This window comes from Saccostrea cucullata, unplaced genomic scaffold (genome assembly GCF_032062105.1).
Source record: "Saccostrea cucullata isolate Sc308-1 unplaced genomic scaffold, CSIRO_AGI_Scuc_v1 ctg11282, whole genome shotgun sequence".
Classification (NCBI taxonomy): Eukaryota; Metazoa; Mollusca; class Bivalvia; order Ostreida; family Ostreidae; genus Saccostrea; species Saccostrea cuccullata.
This window is the reverse complement of record NW_026923459.1, coordinates 1-19,925: the sequence shown is the minus strand read 5'-3', so window position 1 is coordinate 19,925 and position 19,925 is coordinate 1. Positions and strand designations below refer to the sequence as shown.

The following is a 19,925-nucleotide window of genomic DNA, read 5'->3' as shown; positions in this document are numbered from 1 at the left end:
CGTAGAGCTACAGTCTCGACAGGGACTTCTGGTTTGATGTAATCTCTAAGATGTTGTTTTGTAGATGCCTCGTAAGAAGTACTGGAGGAAGAGCACTGCCAAGAAAGAGTTACAGACTGACATGACTGAGGAGACTGGCCTCATGAAAAACAGTAAAACAATGTATGACATTAGAATGACTGAGGAGACTGGCCTCGTGAAAAACAGTAAAACCAATGTTGACCCTGAGGAGCCTGCCCTCAGGTTACAAAAAAAAACAGGAAAACCAAAAAACTTGTGAAATGAATCTGCTCAATGAACTTTGTGAAATGAATCTGGCAAATGAACTATGTGAAACAAATCTGCTGAATGAAATTTGTGAGACAAATATGCTGAATGAAATTTCTGAAACAAATGCTCAGAGTGAACTTTTTGCAAAAGAACTGCTTCATGAATCTGTTGAAATGAATTTGCAAAATGAAATTGCTGAAAAAAGTTTAGTGAACAAAATCTTGACCACTGAATCTTTGCAGACTACGAGTGTGATTTCTGAAAATGACCAGGTATGTACTAGAAAAATAGTATTTGGGACATTCCATCAAGGAGACACTAGATTTTCATCATTCTCGAGAGGTAGTCAGTGCACTTGCAATGCTATTACCATGCTGATAAAATGTTATGAAGGATTTTCATTTACATCAGAATTTATAGATAGAACTTTAGTGTCAGGAGACCAAATTTATGTCAAGACTGTGAAAAGTTTGCAACAAAGGGGAGAGTTTCTCAATAAACTTTTAAATTTTGATGAATTGCCAATAAACATATCAATGGGAGAACATCATCATGTTATTCAAAAATTTGAAACCATTTGGGGACTGGTTATCTTGGATGAACAAAATAGTCAGGTTAAAACATTGCATCAGGCTTTAGAAGAGGCATTTCAAGTTTCAAGATATTTACTGATAATGATAGGAGCCATTTGTTCTGCTGTATATAAAGTGTCAGACAGTGAGTATTACTTCTTTGACTCACATTCTCATGACAGTGATGGCATGTCTTCTTGTGATGGTAAATCTGTACTAGTGCTCAACAGGAGTATTGATGACCTAGTGTCTTATATGTACAGCATGTATAACAGTATGCATATTGATCTTGCAGTGCAGTTTGAAATTTTACCCATCTCAATTGCAACACTGTACCATAACTTTCCAGAAAATGATCCATTACAGAAAAGGTTTTACAGAATGGATGAAAAGCTAACATCAGTGACAAATTCTGTATCACAAGATCATTACAAGAAAACCTATATGAGAGAATACATGAAGAAAAAGAGACAAAATGAACAATTCAAACATGTTGAAAGAAAAAGAGATGCTAACGCAAAGAAAATAAGTCGACGAAGTGTTGAAGTGAGAGAAAAAGAGAGAGTTCTGGATAAAGCTGCAAGAAAATTAAAACGACAAAATTATGATGTTAAAGACCAGGAGAACAAAAGGGAAACAACTGCAAAGAAAATTAAAAGACAGAATGATGAAGTAAGGAATAAAGAGAAAGAACTGGATAAATCTGCCAGAAAATTAAAACGACAAAATGATGCTGTTAAAGACAAGGAGAACAAAAGGGAAACAACTGCAAGGAAAATTAAAAGACAGAATGATGAAGTATGAAGTAAGGAAAAAGAGATAAAACTGCAAGAAAACTGGATAAGAGAAAGCGAAAAAGAACTGGATAAAATTGCAAGAAAATTAAAAAGACAAAATGATGATGTTAAACACAAGGAGAACAAAAGGGAAACGACTGCAAGGAAAATTAAAAGACAGAATGATGAAGTAAGGGAAAAAGAAAAAGACCTGGATAAAACTGCAAGAAAACTAAAACGACAAAATGTTGAATCAAGAGAAAGTGAAAAAGAACTGGATAAAATTGCAAGAAAATTAAAAAGACAAAATGATGATGTTAAACACAAGGAGAACAAAAGGGAAACAACTGCAAGGAAAATTAAAAGACAGAATGAAAGTGAAAAAGAACTGGATAAAACTGCAAGAAAATTAAAACGACAAAATGCTGAAGTGAAAGAGAAAGAAAGAGAAAATGACAAGTCTGCAAGAAAATTGAAAAGATTAAATTTTGAAGTAAAACAGAAAGAAAATGAAGAAAATAGAATTTCAAAAAGCAAGAGTAGGGAAAATCCCCTTGTTCTTCAAAAAGAACGACAAAAGAAGCAAGCTAAACGTAGTGACTTTTATCACAGACAAAATGAGAGGTTGGACAATAAACAAAGGAAACAAGAAAAAAGAAAGAATAAAGAATATTGCAATAGAGAAAATGAAAGAAATAGACAAAGACAGTTTGGAATAAACATACAGGATTGCATTCACAATTTCCATGAGCAGATTAAGCATGGTCCAGTTTTTATATGCTCATGTTGTCATCAAACATGGTTTAAAGAAAGTGTGTTAAAAGTGGAAAACACTAAACTTGATGACACAAGTAAAAGCAGATATCTTACTTGTATTACTTCTGTTGATAATGCAGAATGGATATGCAATACTTGCTACTCTTCAGTGAGAGAAGGAAAAATCCCCAAGCTGTCTGTTCTCAATGGTATGACATGGCCTCCTAAACCAAGAGAATTGGATTTGTTTTCATTAGAAGAGAGACTTATATCACTTCGAATCCCCTTCATGCAAATTAGAGAGTTGCCAAGAGGTGGACAATATTCTGTCAAAGGAAATATTGTGAATGTTCCTGTTGATATTCAGCCTACTGTAAATAGCTTGCCTAGAAAGATGGATGAAAATATCACAATTCCTGTGAAGTTAAAGAAAAAGTTGTCTTACCAAAAATGTGATTATCATGAAAATGTACGACCAACAAAAGTACTGATTGCATTACATTGGCTTTTGAACAACAGTGACTTTTACAAGAATGCAAACATCAATGTTGATGATAGCTGGTTTCAAGAAATCACATCTTCTGCAAATGAAATTGTTCAAGAACTAGTGCAAACACAAGCAAGAAGAGATCAAAGTACTGGTAATCTTGAGACAGATGAAGATGATGATGATGATGAGTATTGTGAAGTAGATGGAGTTGGTAGAGATGGTAATTGTGATACTCTTTTAGATGATGCTTCTCAAGACATGAATCAGATATACACCTTTGCTCCAGGAGAAGGACAACGTCCCCTTAGTTTATATCAAGATCAGACTGCAGAATATTTATCATTTCCTACAATATTTTGTGGAAAGGGAAGATTACAGGAGGATGAAAGACAAGTTCGTGTCTCGTATGCAGATATTGCTAAATGGGAATTGAGAAGTGTTGATAGACGTGCTGCACAGTCTGTTCCAAATTTGTTTTTTAAGCTGAAAAAAATACAAATGAAACAAGTTACAGATAAATGCAACCTGGCTCTTAGGAAATGCAAAACCAAAGGAAAATCTATCACAGCAAATGAAATTAAAAATCCTGAACATGTGAATAGCCTTGTTAGACATGATGAAGGTTTTTTTGTGTTTAGACAGTTACGAAATTCACCTGCATATCTGGAAACAAGAAAAAAGGATGTATTTGCAATGATAAGACAATTGGGTTTACCAACATGGTTTATGTCCCTATCTGCAGCTGATACAAGATGGAATGATCTCATTCGAGCACTTGGAGTGTTAAATGATGGAAAGGAATACACTGATGAAGAAATTGACAGTATGACGTGGTTTGAAAAGTCAAAACTAGTACAAAAGGATCCTATTACATGCACTAGATACTTTGATCATAGGTTCCGTATGTTCATGAATTCAGTGTTGAGAAGTGACCACCATCCAATTGGTGTTGTGAAAGACTTCTTTTATAGAATTGAATTTCAGCAAAGAGGATCACCACATGTTCATATGATTGTTTGGATAGAAAATGCACCAAAGTATCATGAAAATACTGAACAGGAGATAGTGAATTATGTAGATAATTACTTGAAATGTGAAAAGAATGAAGAAGATGATTTGACTGGCTTACAAGTACACAAACATTCACAAACATGTAAAAAGAGAGGTAAAGCTGTATGTAGATTTGGATTTCCCCTTCCTCCTCTTGAAAAGACTTTGATTTTGGAGCCACTTGAATGTGAGGTTGACAAATACAGGAAAATGTATGATGAGATTCAGAAACAGCTAAATGATATGAGAAATGGATGCGATTTGTCCTACAGGGAACTCCTAGGCACTGTTTTAAAGATATCTGAGGAAGATTACATTAAATGCATTAGAAGTTCACTGAGAGGTCCAAAGGTTTTTCTAGAGAGAAAGCCATGTGATATGAGGGTCAACTCTTACAACAGTGTTGTTCTTGATGCTTGGAAAGCTAACATTGATATACAGTATATTTTGGACCCATATGCATGTGCTATGTATATTGTTTCCTATATAAGTAAATCTCAAAGAGGAATGAGTGATTTACTAAACAGAGCAGCAAAAGAAGCTAGAGAAGGAAATCTTGACATCAAAAGACAGGTGCGTCATATTGGAAATCATTTTCTCAATAGTGTAGAAGTTGGAGCACAGGAAGCAGCATATTTAGTGTTACAAATGCCAATGACAAAAGCATCAAGAGATGTTGTTTTTATCAACACCAGTCCATCAGATGACCGAGTAATTCTCATCAAAACAGATGCTGAATTAGAAAAATTGACACCAAATTCTACAGATGTGGAATGTAGCAATGCAATTAAGCGGTATGCAAAACGCCCAAAGCAGCTTGAAAATTGGTGTTTAGCTGATTATGTATCTCAACTAGATGTTGTATTCCCTAAAGATGATGAAAAGGAGGTCATTGAAAAGGAAGTGAATGATGATGATGCTGATAAGAGCAATATGTCAAATGATGAGGAAGATAATGATTCAGATGTTGACTTTAGTGAAAGTGATACACTTGTTACTTTGAGAAACGGCATAAAAATTAGACGACGTAAAGTGCCAAGGGTAATTAGATATGTGCGGTTTAACATCAAAACTGATACAGAAAACTACTACAGAGAAAAACTTATGTTATTTTTGCCTTGGAGAGATGAATCGGTTGATTTAATATCTGGAACTGACACATTTGAAAAGTCATTTAATCTAAGGAAGTCCTTTCTCACACACAAAGTCAAGGAATATGAATACAATGCTGATCAGCTTGATGCAGCTCTGCAAATGGCAAGTGAGGATTTTTCAGAAGCTTATGATGAATTGGCACCAAATGCTCAACAAACAGAAGCAGAGGATGAAAATGAAGGGTCTCATGAATCTGAGAACTTTGTCCCATTTAATCCCGAGAGACCACTTGAACAAAGACAGTATGATATAGGTTCTGATATTGGCATTCCATCAACAAGACAAATAACAGAAGAGAGTTCTGTAAGATTATCAGATAGTGAATACTTAAAACTTTTAGGAAGTCTGAACATAAAGCAGAGGGAATTTTTCAATCATGTCTTGCAATGGGTCAAAACAAAGGGAGAACCTATTTATGCTTTTTTATCTGGGGGTGCTGGTGTTGGCAAGTCTGTTTTGATAAGAGCACTATATCAAGCTCTGCACAGATATCTGTGTTCCACTGAAGGTGAAAATCCAGATGACATAAGAATACTACTTTGTGCTTATACGGGCAAGGCAGCATACAACATTGGAGGTGTAACTATCGCATCTGCTTTTCATCAAAAAATTAATCAAAGTCAACAAAGCTTACACTGTGATGAGTTGAACACTTTTCGTACAAAGTACCAAAACCTGAAAGTAATCATTATTGATGAGATATCAATGGTAGGGAACAGATCATTAGCACTGATTGACAGCCGTCTACAACTTCTCACAGGCGTCAAAAAACCTTTTGGTGGTATAAGTATCATTGCTGTTGGTGATTTTTTCCAACTTAAGCCTGTGATGGACCGTTGGATCTTTCAGGATTTAAATCATGATGCCCAAGCTCTTGCAAACAATCTTTGGAAGGAGCATTTTTCTATTTTTGAGTTGGATGAAATTATGCGCCAGAAAGATGATATTGAGTTTGCTCAACTTCTTAATCGCCTTCGTTACAATGCAATGACAACAGAAGATATGAATGTAATAAAAAGATGCATGATAACAGAAAAGAGTGACAATTATCCACATCATGCTCCCCATCTCTTTACACAAAATTCTAAAGTAGATGCATACAACAATCAGTTGATTGAAAAACTTGAAGGAGAAAAGGTCACAGTGAATTCAGTGGATTCTGTTATTAAAGATTATTCAAAAGAAGTTAAGGAAAAACTGCTTAGATCTCTTCTTAAAGCTGATGATGTCAGCAAAACTGCCAATTTAATGCAAAATCTGATTCTTGCGGTTGGGATGATATATGATATCTCAGTCAATATTGATGTCTCTGATGGTTTGACAAATGGTTCATCATGTAAGGTACAATTGATTGAAAGGAAAATGGAAGGCATATCAAGACCAAGCATTGTTTGGGTGAATTTTTTTGACTCTGCAATTGGAAAAACAACTCGAAGGAAATACAGACATTTATATCATGATGGAATTTCTGAGAACTGGACACCAATTTTTGAAGTTCAACGGTCTTTTCTTTTGAACTACAATACTTTCCAGAGAATTCAATTTCCGCTACGGCCATCTGCAGGGAAAACAATTCACAAAGCCCAAGGTTGCACCGTTGATGAAATTGTAATTGATTTATCTCAAACAAAAGTGAGGAAAATTCCCCACATCCACTATGTAGCACTTAGTCGGGTACGGTCAGTAGATCATTTGCACATTCTAAACTTCAATGAGCAGGCATTGGCTATGGATGAACAAGTTGTAGATGAAATGGAAAGAATGAAAAAAGAGGAACCACTGCAACTTTGTTATGTCCCAATATACCAGGTTGACATAAATTGTTTAAAGATTGCTTTTAACAACTGCAGATCTCTTCATAAACATTTCCCACAAATTCAGTATGAGCCAAACATTCTTGCATCAGATGTAGTTGGATTCTCAGAGACAAGATTAACTAGTGCAGATGTCGAAAATTATCAACTTCAGGGATACACAGCAATATTTAACCATGAGATTTTAGATAGTTCTGATAGACGTCCACATCATGGAACAGCACTGTATGTGAAAGACATTTACAAAACAACTTGCATCTCAAAGGAAAACAGTGGTCCCATGGAGTTCATTAAGGCAAACATACAGTTAAACCAACATAGAGAGGTACAAGTCATAGTTATTTACAAATATCCATCTTGTTCTTTGGAAAATTTTAAACAACATGTTGAAGTGCATATAAAGCCCTTGATTGATAAACAAAAAGACCTGGTATTCTTAGGAGATTTTAATTTTGATTTATATGCTGGACACACAGACTTTCTATCATTTATGGAAAGAGGCTTTAACTGTAAACAAATTGTAAGTAAGACTACTCATGACTCGGGTTCAAAACTTGATTTGATTTTCACAAACATATCCCCATGTGTAACAGATGTGGTTGAAGCCTATTGGTCTGATCATAAAGTAGTGTTTTGTGCATTTGAAATGACTAGTTTGCATTAAATATGATGGGGCACCTAAATATAAACACCGCAGAGGGAGATGCAAAATTGATGCCCCCTCCCTCACCCCATTTGTTCCAGTCATACCCCACAAAGTTTGGGGTATACACTGGAATCACCATGTCCACCTGCTTGTTTGGGTGTGCACTGGTATCATCATGTCCGTTTGTTTATCTATCCGTAGACATTTCTGTCCAGCATTTATTTCTATAAAATATTGTTTGGACATTTTGAAATTGAGAAATTTCATAGGCTTTAATATTCATGTATTTAATACAAACTAATTTACAGCTTGTGACCAGAGATGTGTTTGAGTCTTGATGCTGTACCAATTTCATTTTAAGAATTGTCATGACCAATACATTTTGATACTTTCTTTGTCCTAGTCATGATAATGTTTTTTAATCGGTACAAAGATTGTTATGTTTCATATCATCTTCAACCAATTACATGACTTTTAGCAAGATGACATTTTTTTCTTTTTAAAACTGTTTTGAATGTTCTTTTTAAGTATATAGTTTTCCCATCGGTATATTAGTCCTATATGGCTGCAATACACCAATCATTTGAAAATTTAAAATATTTTTTTTTTACAAAATGTTTAATATTATTATACATATGTATTTGAGATGGAACATTTCAGTTATTATAACCTGACTGTCCTTTGCACTAGTTTTTATTGTATATTTATAGAATTATTGTTAAGAAATCAGAAGAACATATGCATTAGTAATATCTGTCCGTAATCTGTCCATATAAATGCTGTTTGTACATCTGTATTTTTTTCAAAACACTACTCCTCCTATACAAGTTTGATTCATTTCAATAAGACTTGGTAGCAGGTAGACTATGCTATTAAGATACATAATTCTAAATAATATTACTTTTTTAGTTTGACAAATTGAATATCATGGCTACTAAAGGCAGAAATTCCTTAGGTATTTTATTTTCCACAATGACCACTCCCCCTTTGCCTTAATGTGGTTTGAAATGGCTTTTTACATTAATAATCTACAAAAAAGCCTTTATTATATGTAGAGCTTCAGTATTGTCAGAGACTTCTGTTTTTTTTTAAATTTTTTTGAAGGAAAGGTCATGTTCATATGTTGGAAATAAGTTTCCATGTTTGTTTATAATTAGTTTCAATTCTCAGCTTATTTCTGCATATTTCCAATGGTAATATTTGTATTGCTGAATAGCTAGTTCTTTTTAATTGAGAGGTATTCTGATATTTATTTGTCTTTCAGTGACTTCAAAAGATGTAACCAAATTAGAACTTAAGTTAGTGTTTCTTTATGTGGGATAAAAGTTGACATTGCTGTATTTTATTTTTTTTAGTCAGGAGTTTATTGCTTTTCATAAGAAATATGGATTATTTATAAAACATTTTGAGATCCACTTCTTGCAAAATGAATTCCATTTGTGTAAATATCATACTTGTATACTTTAAATTATATATTCAATCATTTATGTGTGTTAATCAATATACTATAATGAATTGTGTTGTATAGTTAGGAGACTTTTACTGGACTTTACATCTGCACAGATTTTGACTCATGGTAGTGATTTGGACTGTGCCATTAGCTGTCATTCTGACACTACTAAAAGATAACCATGATTCTGACATTGCTATTAGCCAGCTGTGGCACTTAATAGCCATGTGATTATGACATTTGTCAGACATATAGCTGCTTAAATGGTCTGTATGTCATTTTATAGAATGTGACTTATAATTTGGGATATCTCTTCATTTATGGACTTTTAACTTATGCTCAGATGTGTTTGAATGTTTATACATGCCATAATGCTAGTCAATTTTTTTTATTAGTATTCTAAAACTGAAATATAAACTATACAAGACATTTTACTTTAATTTCATCTTTTCTTGTACAGTTCAATTTTTTTGTAAAACATGTTTCTTGAAAATAACCAGTGTAATTGAATTACAATACTTATAGTAACACAGCAGATATAATTATTTGGGAAACCTCAGATTCAGTATTCTAAGGAGTTAATTATTGAAAACTTCTGTACATTCTATCATGGATCATGTGGCATTTTGTGATTATGAAGTAAAATGTGAATGCCATTATATGAACTTCATAGTCTAAAAAGTGTCATTAACAGGTAAGTATGGAAAGAGGGGGTCAATGGCCAGCCCGTAAAGGGAGGTAAACCTACCTCTTTTAAGAAATATATTGAGGAAGAATACTATCAAATTTTTCACTACATTTGAATGACAAAATTCTTTCCAATAGAGAAAAAAGTTCTCTTTATTATCCAACAGTATTGCATGAATCTGAGGTTAGACATTTTGAGTTGTGATTGAAAAAAAAATTTCCTTTATTATTCACTCAGATAATCTTTCCCTTTTTCGGTTTTCGTTGGGAAAGGTTATTTATATTGAGTGATGATTATGTTTTTTTATGTAAACAACATATTTAAGACATATGTATATTATGACTGGATTGTTACAATTTGTATGCTGCTTTATTTTTCATAAAACATTCATTTTCATGTTCAATCTTGTTTAAAATTGGTACTGAATACAAGCTCTTGACTTGAAACTAGTAAGACATGTCTTCATTTTTTAAGTGTCAAATTTCATATATATGCTCAGAATGTATCAAAATTGAATTTTTTATTTGTACTAATGTATAACATTTTGACTCTAACTATGAACAAGATTTGTTATAATTTTTGTAATAAAATAAAAGAACTATATGCGGTATTAACCAACATTTGCCCCCCAAAATCAAACTTTGATGGAGTAATATTTAATTAAGTCCTTAAACAGGGGAGTATATGCTGACTTCAAAGCACTGAATAATTTCATAAGTAATGACGTCATATGTACGTAATGACGTCACAAAGATGACGAAAATTTCAGTTTTTTATGAATTTTGCAGAAAAATGTAAAAATTTTAAATAAAAGTCACCGAGCGCATGTGTGTTCAGGATTAATATTTTGATATAATGTGTAGAATGATAATATCAAAATTAACACACATTTTTCTAAAGCTTAAATTGTTGAAATTTTGTCCATTTTGTCCTCTTTCTGAAAAAGGATATAAAATCCTAGTTTGTGACGTCATAAAAACAGAAATTGTGAATACACTGCCCTGGAACTATAATATTTTCTGTTAACTTATATTTCTCGTACAATTTATTGAATTCAGCACATTTCAGGAAGTTTTCAAAATTTGACTTTTGTGGGGGCAAACATATGCAATATACCGCATATAGTTCTTTTAAACACAATCTTAAAATTGCATTTTTTTATTGATGGAAGCAAAAAAAATTGAATAAGATTATAAAATTATTTTATCAAACCTCTTGGACAATCTAAGGAATAGGCCTAGCATGTTAAAAGAGGCTCCTTAAAGCAGTATGAGATGCATGTTTGACATCAAAATTTTTTTTGGGGGGGGGCAATTTTGTGATTAACTAATTTAATGACAGAAAAATAAATCATTAATAAACTTCTGATGTTCATATATTTGCAATGGAAATTTTTTTATTAGCTTTGATTAAAGAAAAATTGAATTATTGTCGTCTTGTACAATAATGATTTGTTATATAAAACTGTATATTCGGTTGTTCAGAAATATTTCCTCTGAACATTTTTAAACTTTACTTTGGGCTTATTTGGTCATAAGTGTTTAAATTACAAAAAAATTAATCATAAAAGCACATTTTACCAGTAAAACAAAATTCTCAAAGATACAGCTCATATTGCTTTAAGTAAACAGTTCATTTAAAAATGAAACATTCCCATCTTGTGTGGATTTCATTAACTTGGTACTAAAGAGGCCACAAATCTATGAGATAAATGTATTTTTGGGAATAAACTAGGGGCTCCATTTTTAATCCTCTAAAAAACAGTTAGGCCAAGGCAACTCAGGTGAGCGTTGTGGCCCATGGGCCACTTGTATTGTATTTATATTTTTGAGTTCTAATTTTTTTTTCCCGCAACTTTAACGTAGCATAGATATTATAAGGCTTAAAGGGAACCTCTGATCTGTGGTTTATTTTTCTGCTATTTTTACATTCTAATTATACATTTCAGGTATGGTGAGTGTTCTTCGGTCGGTTGTTTTTCAAATTCATGCAAGAGATGCTCGAGCTAAACGCAAGGACATTGATATGACTTTATGGGATATTGCCAGAACCCATCACTGTGAAAAATATTTAGAAGACTATCTTCAGAGCATTGAAAATATGACATCTCTGGTATTTATTAATTATTTTAGATTTACATTTTGTAAAAATTTCTTGTTGTTTGGAAACTAGAAACTTCTGAATAGAATATAAAAACCGATTATGGTGCTTCATATTTGTTTAATGAACTTTTTGATGTCAAGGCTAAATAAATCTAAAATGTATATGTGATATGGACACTGGTCCTTAGGAAATGTCGCAACTGCTATATAATCTTTGATGATCAAAATTTTATTTGTAAAACTCTATTTTGAATTTTTACTCATTATTCAATCAATTTTAAATTTTTCCTTTTTATTCAGATATATGCAATATTAATTTTTTATCACTACAATCTTCTGTATTGTCTATCTCCTCACGACCAGAAATGGACCGACATAGTTATGATTGATTGATTGTAAATTGTTTAACGTCCCATTCGAGAATTTTTCACACTTAGGTCTTAGGTTTGACGCAGCACCCCGAACGAGAATCGAACCCGACCTTCCGATCACGAAACGAACGCTCTACCACTAGGCTACCGTGACCAGTCCGACATAGTTATGAAGTTTCTTTTCGGCCTTCATTTGAAGTTCATCCAAAATCTTTTAAATCTCATATAAACGTCTTAAAATTACAATTCAAACAAGGTTATTGAAGGTTCCTTACATAAAAAATGAATTAATAGCTTAAGTCATTTGAAAATCGTTTGCAAGGGTAAGCTTAGAATTTATGAGTTTTTATATTGCCTAACATCTAAATTAAAAGGTTAAACTTTGTAATATTTTCCATCTGTTTTGTAAAAACCTTATTTGTTTTCTATAATTTTCCATTTGCTTTGAATTTTATTTATTTTTATTGTATAATTTTAATCCCATCCCTATTTCATAATTTTCCATTTGCATTCTATAATAGTCCATTTGAATTTGCAATCTATATTTTTCTTTTGCACTGTATATTATTTTATTTGTATTGTAAAATGTTTTATTTGTATTTCGAAGAAATGGAATTTTCCGGCTTAGATATGATCTTTTTTCATCTACTTGTCTCTAGTTCGACTAGATTTATACACGGGGGGGGGGGGGGGTTACCATAACATAAACAAAATACACGAAGAGGAGTTAAGAACACTATGCCATTGTCGTTTACTAATTATTGAAATAGAAATTCATTCAATGAGTACACGAAAATTGAAAGTGACACACAAAGAGATAAGATAGAAGAATGACATTCTATCGATGGACAATTAAATCAACATGTCAGATTCAGCTCTGTTTTAAAAATCACCATTAATCCTTGTCGTGGTCAATGTGAAAATTACTTTTTGGGATTAACTCTGTTTAACGCCCATTGATAATTCCATTAATTCAAAATGGTTCTCGTTGAATATTTTGCTAAAAAATTAAAGGATCAAAATCTTTAATAAAAATTATCCAAAATGCATCAAGAATAATTATAAAACTAAGCAATAAATAAAATTAAAATGAACATTTAAAGTCTTACAATGTAACTTTTCACCACTACACTACCAAGAAACTAAAACTTGACCAATGAATTCCTTGCTAACGAAATAAATAAACAATCATCAGCTACAATACCAATGAAAAATTATACTATACAAATGAAGAATTTTACAATACAAATAGAATTTTTTACAATACAAACGGAAAATTATAAAATACAAAATAAAAATTATATAATACAAATAGAAAATTTTACAATGCAAATAGAAGAATTAAACAATACAAATAGTAAAGATCGAATGTTACAACGTTTGACATGCCATATCATTCGATTTCATAATTATTTGTAGAAAGACACCTTTCAAGGTGGAATAGAGGAGGTAATATCTACACTACAAGAAGCCTTGTTGTCTGTCCTCGTTAAAGGAGAGGGTGGGATATCATTAGACTTAGGACAAACTACAATGAAAGTCAACCGAACACAGCTTGAAGAAGTAAGTTATGGAGTAGAGGATGATATTCCAGTAGAAGAAATGGAGGAAGAAATTGTTTGTGAAGTAAGTTTTTTTTCTCTCGTTTCCATGAAAGACGGGTTGTGATGATATATAAAATGATTATAAAAAATTGTATGTCTGTATATCTGTTTGTTTTCTTTCTGTTTATTTAATTAACTCTGTTATTTAACTCTTTCTACAGGAAGATATAGTCATCATGCACATGCATGCACGTGCAATGCGTAAAATGACAAATTTAGCGTATTTTGAATAACACTTTTTTTAATAAATGCATCGATACTTAGTGTATTAAAATGCATTATGGTGTAGACAGATTGATATAGTCATTACGCACATGCATGCATGTGCGCACGTGTTTAATGCTAACGTGACCAATATACTTGATTTAGCCGTAACTTTTATACTTTTTGATTAAATGCTTTAATTCTTGATACATTAAAATATATTTATAGTGTAGACAAGTTGATTTGTTTATCATGCGTATATATGCATCAACTGCGCGAGCGTGCATTGCTAAAATTTGCAATATATTTGGTTTACTTCGGGACAAAGTTGGTAATGTCTCAAATGCAGAGAGCTTGCCTTATTTAATGATGCTTAAAGGGAATGAATGTTAAAGGGAAAAAGGCACCAAAAGGGACTTGGGGAGCTGTAACGGTTCCCGTTACAATTAGCACTAGTTACGTATAGAATAGACATTAAGAGCGGTGTTCTTTCAACTTTATAAAGCTCTTGAATAATTTTCGTAAGCCGAAATGATTTTCATTTAAACTGATACTTTTGATTGTGATTGCATGCATATTGATCTTTATCAATTTGAATACATGTAAATTTATTTGATTTCCATTATCATAATTAAAGATGAACACTACATACCAGCAATGATTCCCAGAGCAGGAAATCCATCATATGTTTAAATTTCTGTTTTTGAAGTGGAAGTCGTATCGGCACTAATAGTTGATAGTTGGGGGTCTTTCGGAAAAGACCTTTCTAAACCGAATTCTTGTGTCGAAAAACGGATGGGTCAGATATGGATCCCTCAGTGTTGAGTCATTTTCGGTTGTCAAGTTTTAGTTTAATTCTTTGACCGGACTATCGTGAAATGTATTAAAGAGTAAAAATTCTTGAATGAGACACATACATTTAATAAATCTTATTGTATAACAGAGCAAGTTAAGGATTTAAAAAGAAATTTACAAAGTAATAGATTTCTTAAATTTGATTAAAACATACATATTGATGGATATATTTATTTATTTTATAAACTATCTTTGTCGAAGAGTGACAATCATTTTTTTTCTCAATAGGAAATGGAATATGACGGAAACAAAAATCCCTACAAGAGTTCAGATAATGGCGATGTTGTTGATACCCTGGTTAAACAATCACGATGTCATACTAATTACTCTTTACCAATTGTAATCAAATTAAAAGAATCAAAAAAATTCGAACGGATTAGCTCTTTTATTAACCCTGATGATCCTGAGCAAATGATTTATCTAAAACTCAATGCCTCGAAGAAAGCCGTTTTAATTTATTTTTATCCAGCGGATATTGACAAAAAAGTCTTACAAAGACGCAGAAATTCTCTCTACACTTTATATGTGCGACGAGACCAAAGACCCACATCTCGACAAAATCACTTTGTTAAAAAAATAACTATGAATGATTGGTCAGAAGGACTGGGATTCAAATTATTTGTTCACAAAGGGATTTGTGGAGAAGGTTATTGCTTTCTAGGATTAAAACCACGAAACGGTGAGTACTCTTCTGACAAATCACTCTGAAATTTCTTAATACATGTTTATGTATTAGTTGAATTTCATGCTGAGAGAAAGTTTACTAACGCAAATTTGATACCTACATGGTTTTTTTTTTACAGTTTTGATAAAAAAGGAAGTCATTTTTCAAGAACAGACTACTGTCGCAGAGCAAAGTAATTCGACTCTGCAGAACGTGTCCGTTACACTTCTACAGGTGGAATTAAATGCCATAATCACAACAATAGGATGTGCTGCTCAGATAAATAATTCATGGAAAGATGACGCATGCAAAGTAATAAAAATATATTGTTGGGTGTTGAAAAAAAAATAAAAGCAATTTTGAATTCGAAAATCCCTTTTTCAAACAACCAATACCGGTATCATATGTGACTTTTTTTATCATACTTCTTGTCAATTGATGATGACTACATGGCAAGGGGGGGGGGGGCTTAAATATAGCTCAAATACAATTTCATTATTTGTCGATTGTTATATATATTGCCTCTTAAGTATTCAATGATTTAAATTAAAAGTAACAAGTCAAATTTGTATTGAAAGGAAATATTTAAAAACTTGTAAGAGGATTCTTGCCTAAATACATCGCCACTTTAAAATTTCTTCCGTAAATAGCCTCTACCAATGTCAAACATACACGAAGTACGATGTAGATGTCCAGATATACCATCAAGCCAAAGAGATGTCGTCTACGGTTCGTCATTTCTGGCTGTCAACAGCATTGACTTCGATGCAGCATTCAATAACTTTGACGTAGGCAATGCAGCGGTATATGGGACAATCATAGCAATCCTTGTCCTTTACTGTCTTTTAGTTTTATTTCTGAGACGAAAAGACACCGAGGATAGGGAAAAGGTGATCTTTGTTAACTTAAGTAGTTAATATTTTTAGATAGCTAATGCCTAGAATAACAAAAGCTGTGTGCAAAAACTGACTAGAAAGTTAAAACTGTATTAACTAGAGAAACAAAACTGCACAATAGGTCTTGTTAACTTTTTTTTTTAAATAATGTGCTTAATCCTGACGAACAAATTAAATGAAGATTGTTGCTCATGAAATAAAAACGGAAAAAATCTAGTTTCTGTCTCTTGGATTAAAGAGCGATTTACCTTTTTAGTGGACGCTGGGCATCCTATGTGACAATAGCAAAGATGATGACTATTTCTACCTAGTTACTGTTGTCACCGGTTTGAGAGCAGGTGCGGGTACTCAGTCCATAGTTAACTTTATCCTGTACGGCGAGCTAGGAGAGAGCGGGGTTCGTATTCTGAGTGATGATCTGCAAAAGGTGAGAGTATTTTTAAACGACAAAACATGTGTCACCTGAATTTTACTTGTTAGTGAAATGTTTTTCTTACATTTTTATCTCTGTTTGGTTTATTCGTGATTTTCAACATTCTAACATCCTAATTTTATTGGAAACATCGACAAGGATTGTTTTCAATTTTTTTAAGTTTGACAAAAAATTATGATTATTTATTTGAGGCTGCAAATAACACATTTTGGCATATTTTATCACAGAAAAGAAGTATATTTTGTGAAATTGAATTGTTCTCATGGACTGGCATTTTAAGAATACCTAGCAAACATTTAATCAAATAGGAAACATATTTTCTTTTAAGGGCTTTGCAACGGGAAGTATCAATCGATTTATCATGTCAAGCCCGAAATATCTTGGAAGGTTGTTAGACTTGTGGATATGGCACGATTTCTCGGGGATTGGACGGGAGCAAAGTTGGTATTTGACGAGTGTTACCTTTGATGATTTGAAGACTAGAGATAGGTGACAAACGGCTTTTTAACATTCTTATTATCCAGAATTTCGCATTTATGCATAATTGTTCACTTTCGTGATATTATTGTTTTTCATTTGATAGGTATGTTTTTCAGTGCGATACTTGGTTAGCATTAGACAAGGTAAACGGACTTACCGATTGCTTGGCAAGCGCTACTGATATGCATGACTCGAAAGTTTTGTTTTCTAATCAACTTTTTCACAATATCACTGAGAATAATTTGTGGTTTTCCATAGTTTTTCGTCCTGAACAGAGTTCGTTCACTCGTGTACAACGTTTGTCATGTATACTAGCGTTTCTGTTTTTGGCAATGCTTGCGAATGCCATGTTTTACGAGGCACCGGGTACAGAAAAAGAAGAGATCTTGAAAATTGGAATCATCTCATTTTCTCTAACAACATTATTTACATCACTAAAATCCGCTGCCATTACAACTCCGCCAATCATCTTCGTGACACTAATTTTCCAACACACGAGAGAAAAAACAGCTGAAACAAAAGAAAAAAACTGCGTCGAACTTACACGAACAAGTAGAAAACGTCTACCACACTGGATGCGTTACCTTGCATGTGGGATAATAGCATCAGCAATTGCATCTTCATCTTTTTTGTTGCTTATGTACAGTATGCAGTGGGGTAGATCAAAATCGCAAGAGTGGCTTTCTTCGTTCATGTTCTCATTTCTTGCGTCCGCCACGTGTTTTGATCCTTTAAAGGTACGAGTAACATTGTAAGTCTTTGGTTATCAAACTTATCCCAGGTAAATTGTTTTCTGAAATGAAGAGGCAGATTATACATTTGAATTTGCAATAGAGATATTGTATATCTATCATAATGATTTGATTTTTTACAGGTGCTTCTTTTCGCTGCTGTATTTTCATTTATTATGAAACACCCTGCAACTAACAGAAGTGTTGAATTTGATGAAAAACTTTTGAAGAAATACTGTACGTTCCATTCGAGCAAGAAATCTAAACAATATGCTGGTAAGATGTTCAATTTCAAAGTATGTGTCTCGTTCCAAGGGGTACGAACGTTATTAATGTATTTTTATTGTAACAAGACAATTCTTTAAGTACTAATATTTTTTAATCTACTTTGAAAAAGCTTAATTAACATTGGTTTGAGCTGCAAAACCCTAAGGCATTTTGTTTTACAAACAAATTTGTAATATCGATTTTTTTTAGAAATGAAGTTGCAATATTACTGAAATTTAGAATATTGTATTTTTTCGTACACTGTTGTTTGTTCCACTAAAGCGAGATAAGATACAATCGATATTTATATAATTCTCTTGTCGAAAATAAATATGCATAACACTATCTTCTTGATATAATTTTAGAACTTGTTGGATCAGTGTTCCATAAAATGAAACCATTCAGCGATTCAAAATTTCTGGATATGCGTAAAAGACAACAAGAAGCAGCTGCAGCAAAAAGCAGTTTCCGAGATCTTATGGTTTCCCTCATATTAGCTGGGAGTGTTGTGGCTATAGGATTCACTGAGTTTGATGTCAGTGCTTATTACCTTCAAAACAATATCAGAAACTACCTTGTAAGCGATGGATATGGCCAGTTTGGATTTTCAGCGGTTGGTATTATCTCTCAGTGATTGAAAAGGGAAGAATAGGGAAAATACATAGTGATGTCGATAATTAATTTTAGGGAGAACAATTAGGTCATTTTGGCATTACATTCTCATGATTTCTATCATACTTATGATTTCACCATAAAGTCTGTTTCAAGTATTTCTTATTTTTAATTATAACTTTGTTCTTTTTGCTTAGGTTAATGACTCTGATGGTTTTTATAAATGGATGAACGATACGTTTATTCCTGCATGTTACCCTTTGCAGACATACAACGAAGTAAACCTAGATATTTTAGGAAAACAAATGTTTGGCGATTTGGCAAGCATAAGAGTTGGTCCTGCTCGCATAAGGCAGGTTCGAATGCCGGAACGTATGTGTATTTCTAGTATTTTTAGCTCACCTGAGCTGATCAAAATTTGTCCGTTGTCTGTCGTCGTCGTTAGCGTCGTTGTAAACTTTTCACATTTTCATCTTCTTCTCAAGAACCACTGAACCAAATTCAATCAAACTTGTCACGAAGTATCCTTGGGTGAAGGTAATTTAAGTTTGTTCGAATGAAGGGCCATGCCCTCTTCCAAGGGGAGATAATTATGAATTAGTGAAAAATTAATGGCATGTTTTAAAAATCTTCTTCTCAAGAACCACCGGGCCAGGAAAGATGAATCTCTTGTGGAAGCATCCTCAGGTATTGCAAATTCAAGTTTGTTCAAATCATGACCTCCAGGGGTAGGGTGGGCCACAATGGGGGGTCAAAGTTTAACTTAGGAATATATAGGGGAAGTCTTTAAAAATCTTCTTCTCAAGAACCACTAGGCCAGGAAAGTTGAAACACATGTGGAAGCATCCTCTGGTAGTGTAGATTTAAATTTATTCAAATCATGACCCCTAGGGTGCGTTCAACAGCGTAGCTGCTACATAGCCGCTACGTAAAGCTACGCTCTTGAACGGAGAGCTAACCTAGCAGCTACGTATGGAGAGCTAGCATAAAAGTTTAATGCTACGTCCCAAATCCAAGATGGTTTCCTTGGTTACAAATT

The 19,925-nt window shown here is 33.0% G+C and overlaps 1 protein-coding gene across 1 annotated transcript; it reads left to right on the top strand.

Moving 5' to 3' along the window:
• Nucleotides 1–1,642: 1,642 nt before the first annotated feature.
• LOC134264070 (uncharacterized) lies at nucleotides 1,643–19,258 on the top strand (the record flags this gene model as incomplete). Its single annotated transcript, XM_062746374.1, has 8 exons — nucleotides 1,643–1,647; nucleotides 1,688–7,208; nucleotides 7,538–7,696; nucleotides 13,560–13,766; nucleotides 16,620–16,790; nucleotides 18,151–18,283; nucleotides 18,640–18,887; nucleotides 19,084–19,258. Coding segments are annotated over exons 1-8 (6,619 nt in total), but the record flags the coding sequence as incomplete, so codon positions are not given.
• Between the last annotated feature and the right edge of the window lie 667 nt (nucleotides 19,259–19,925).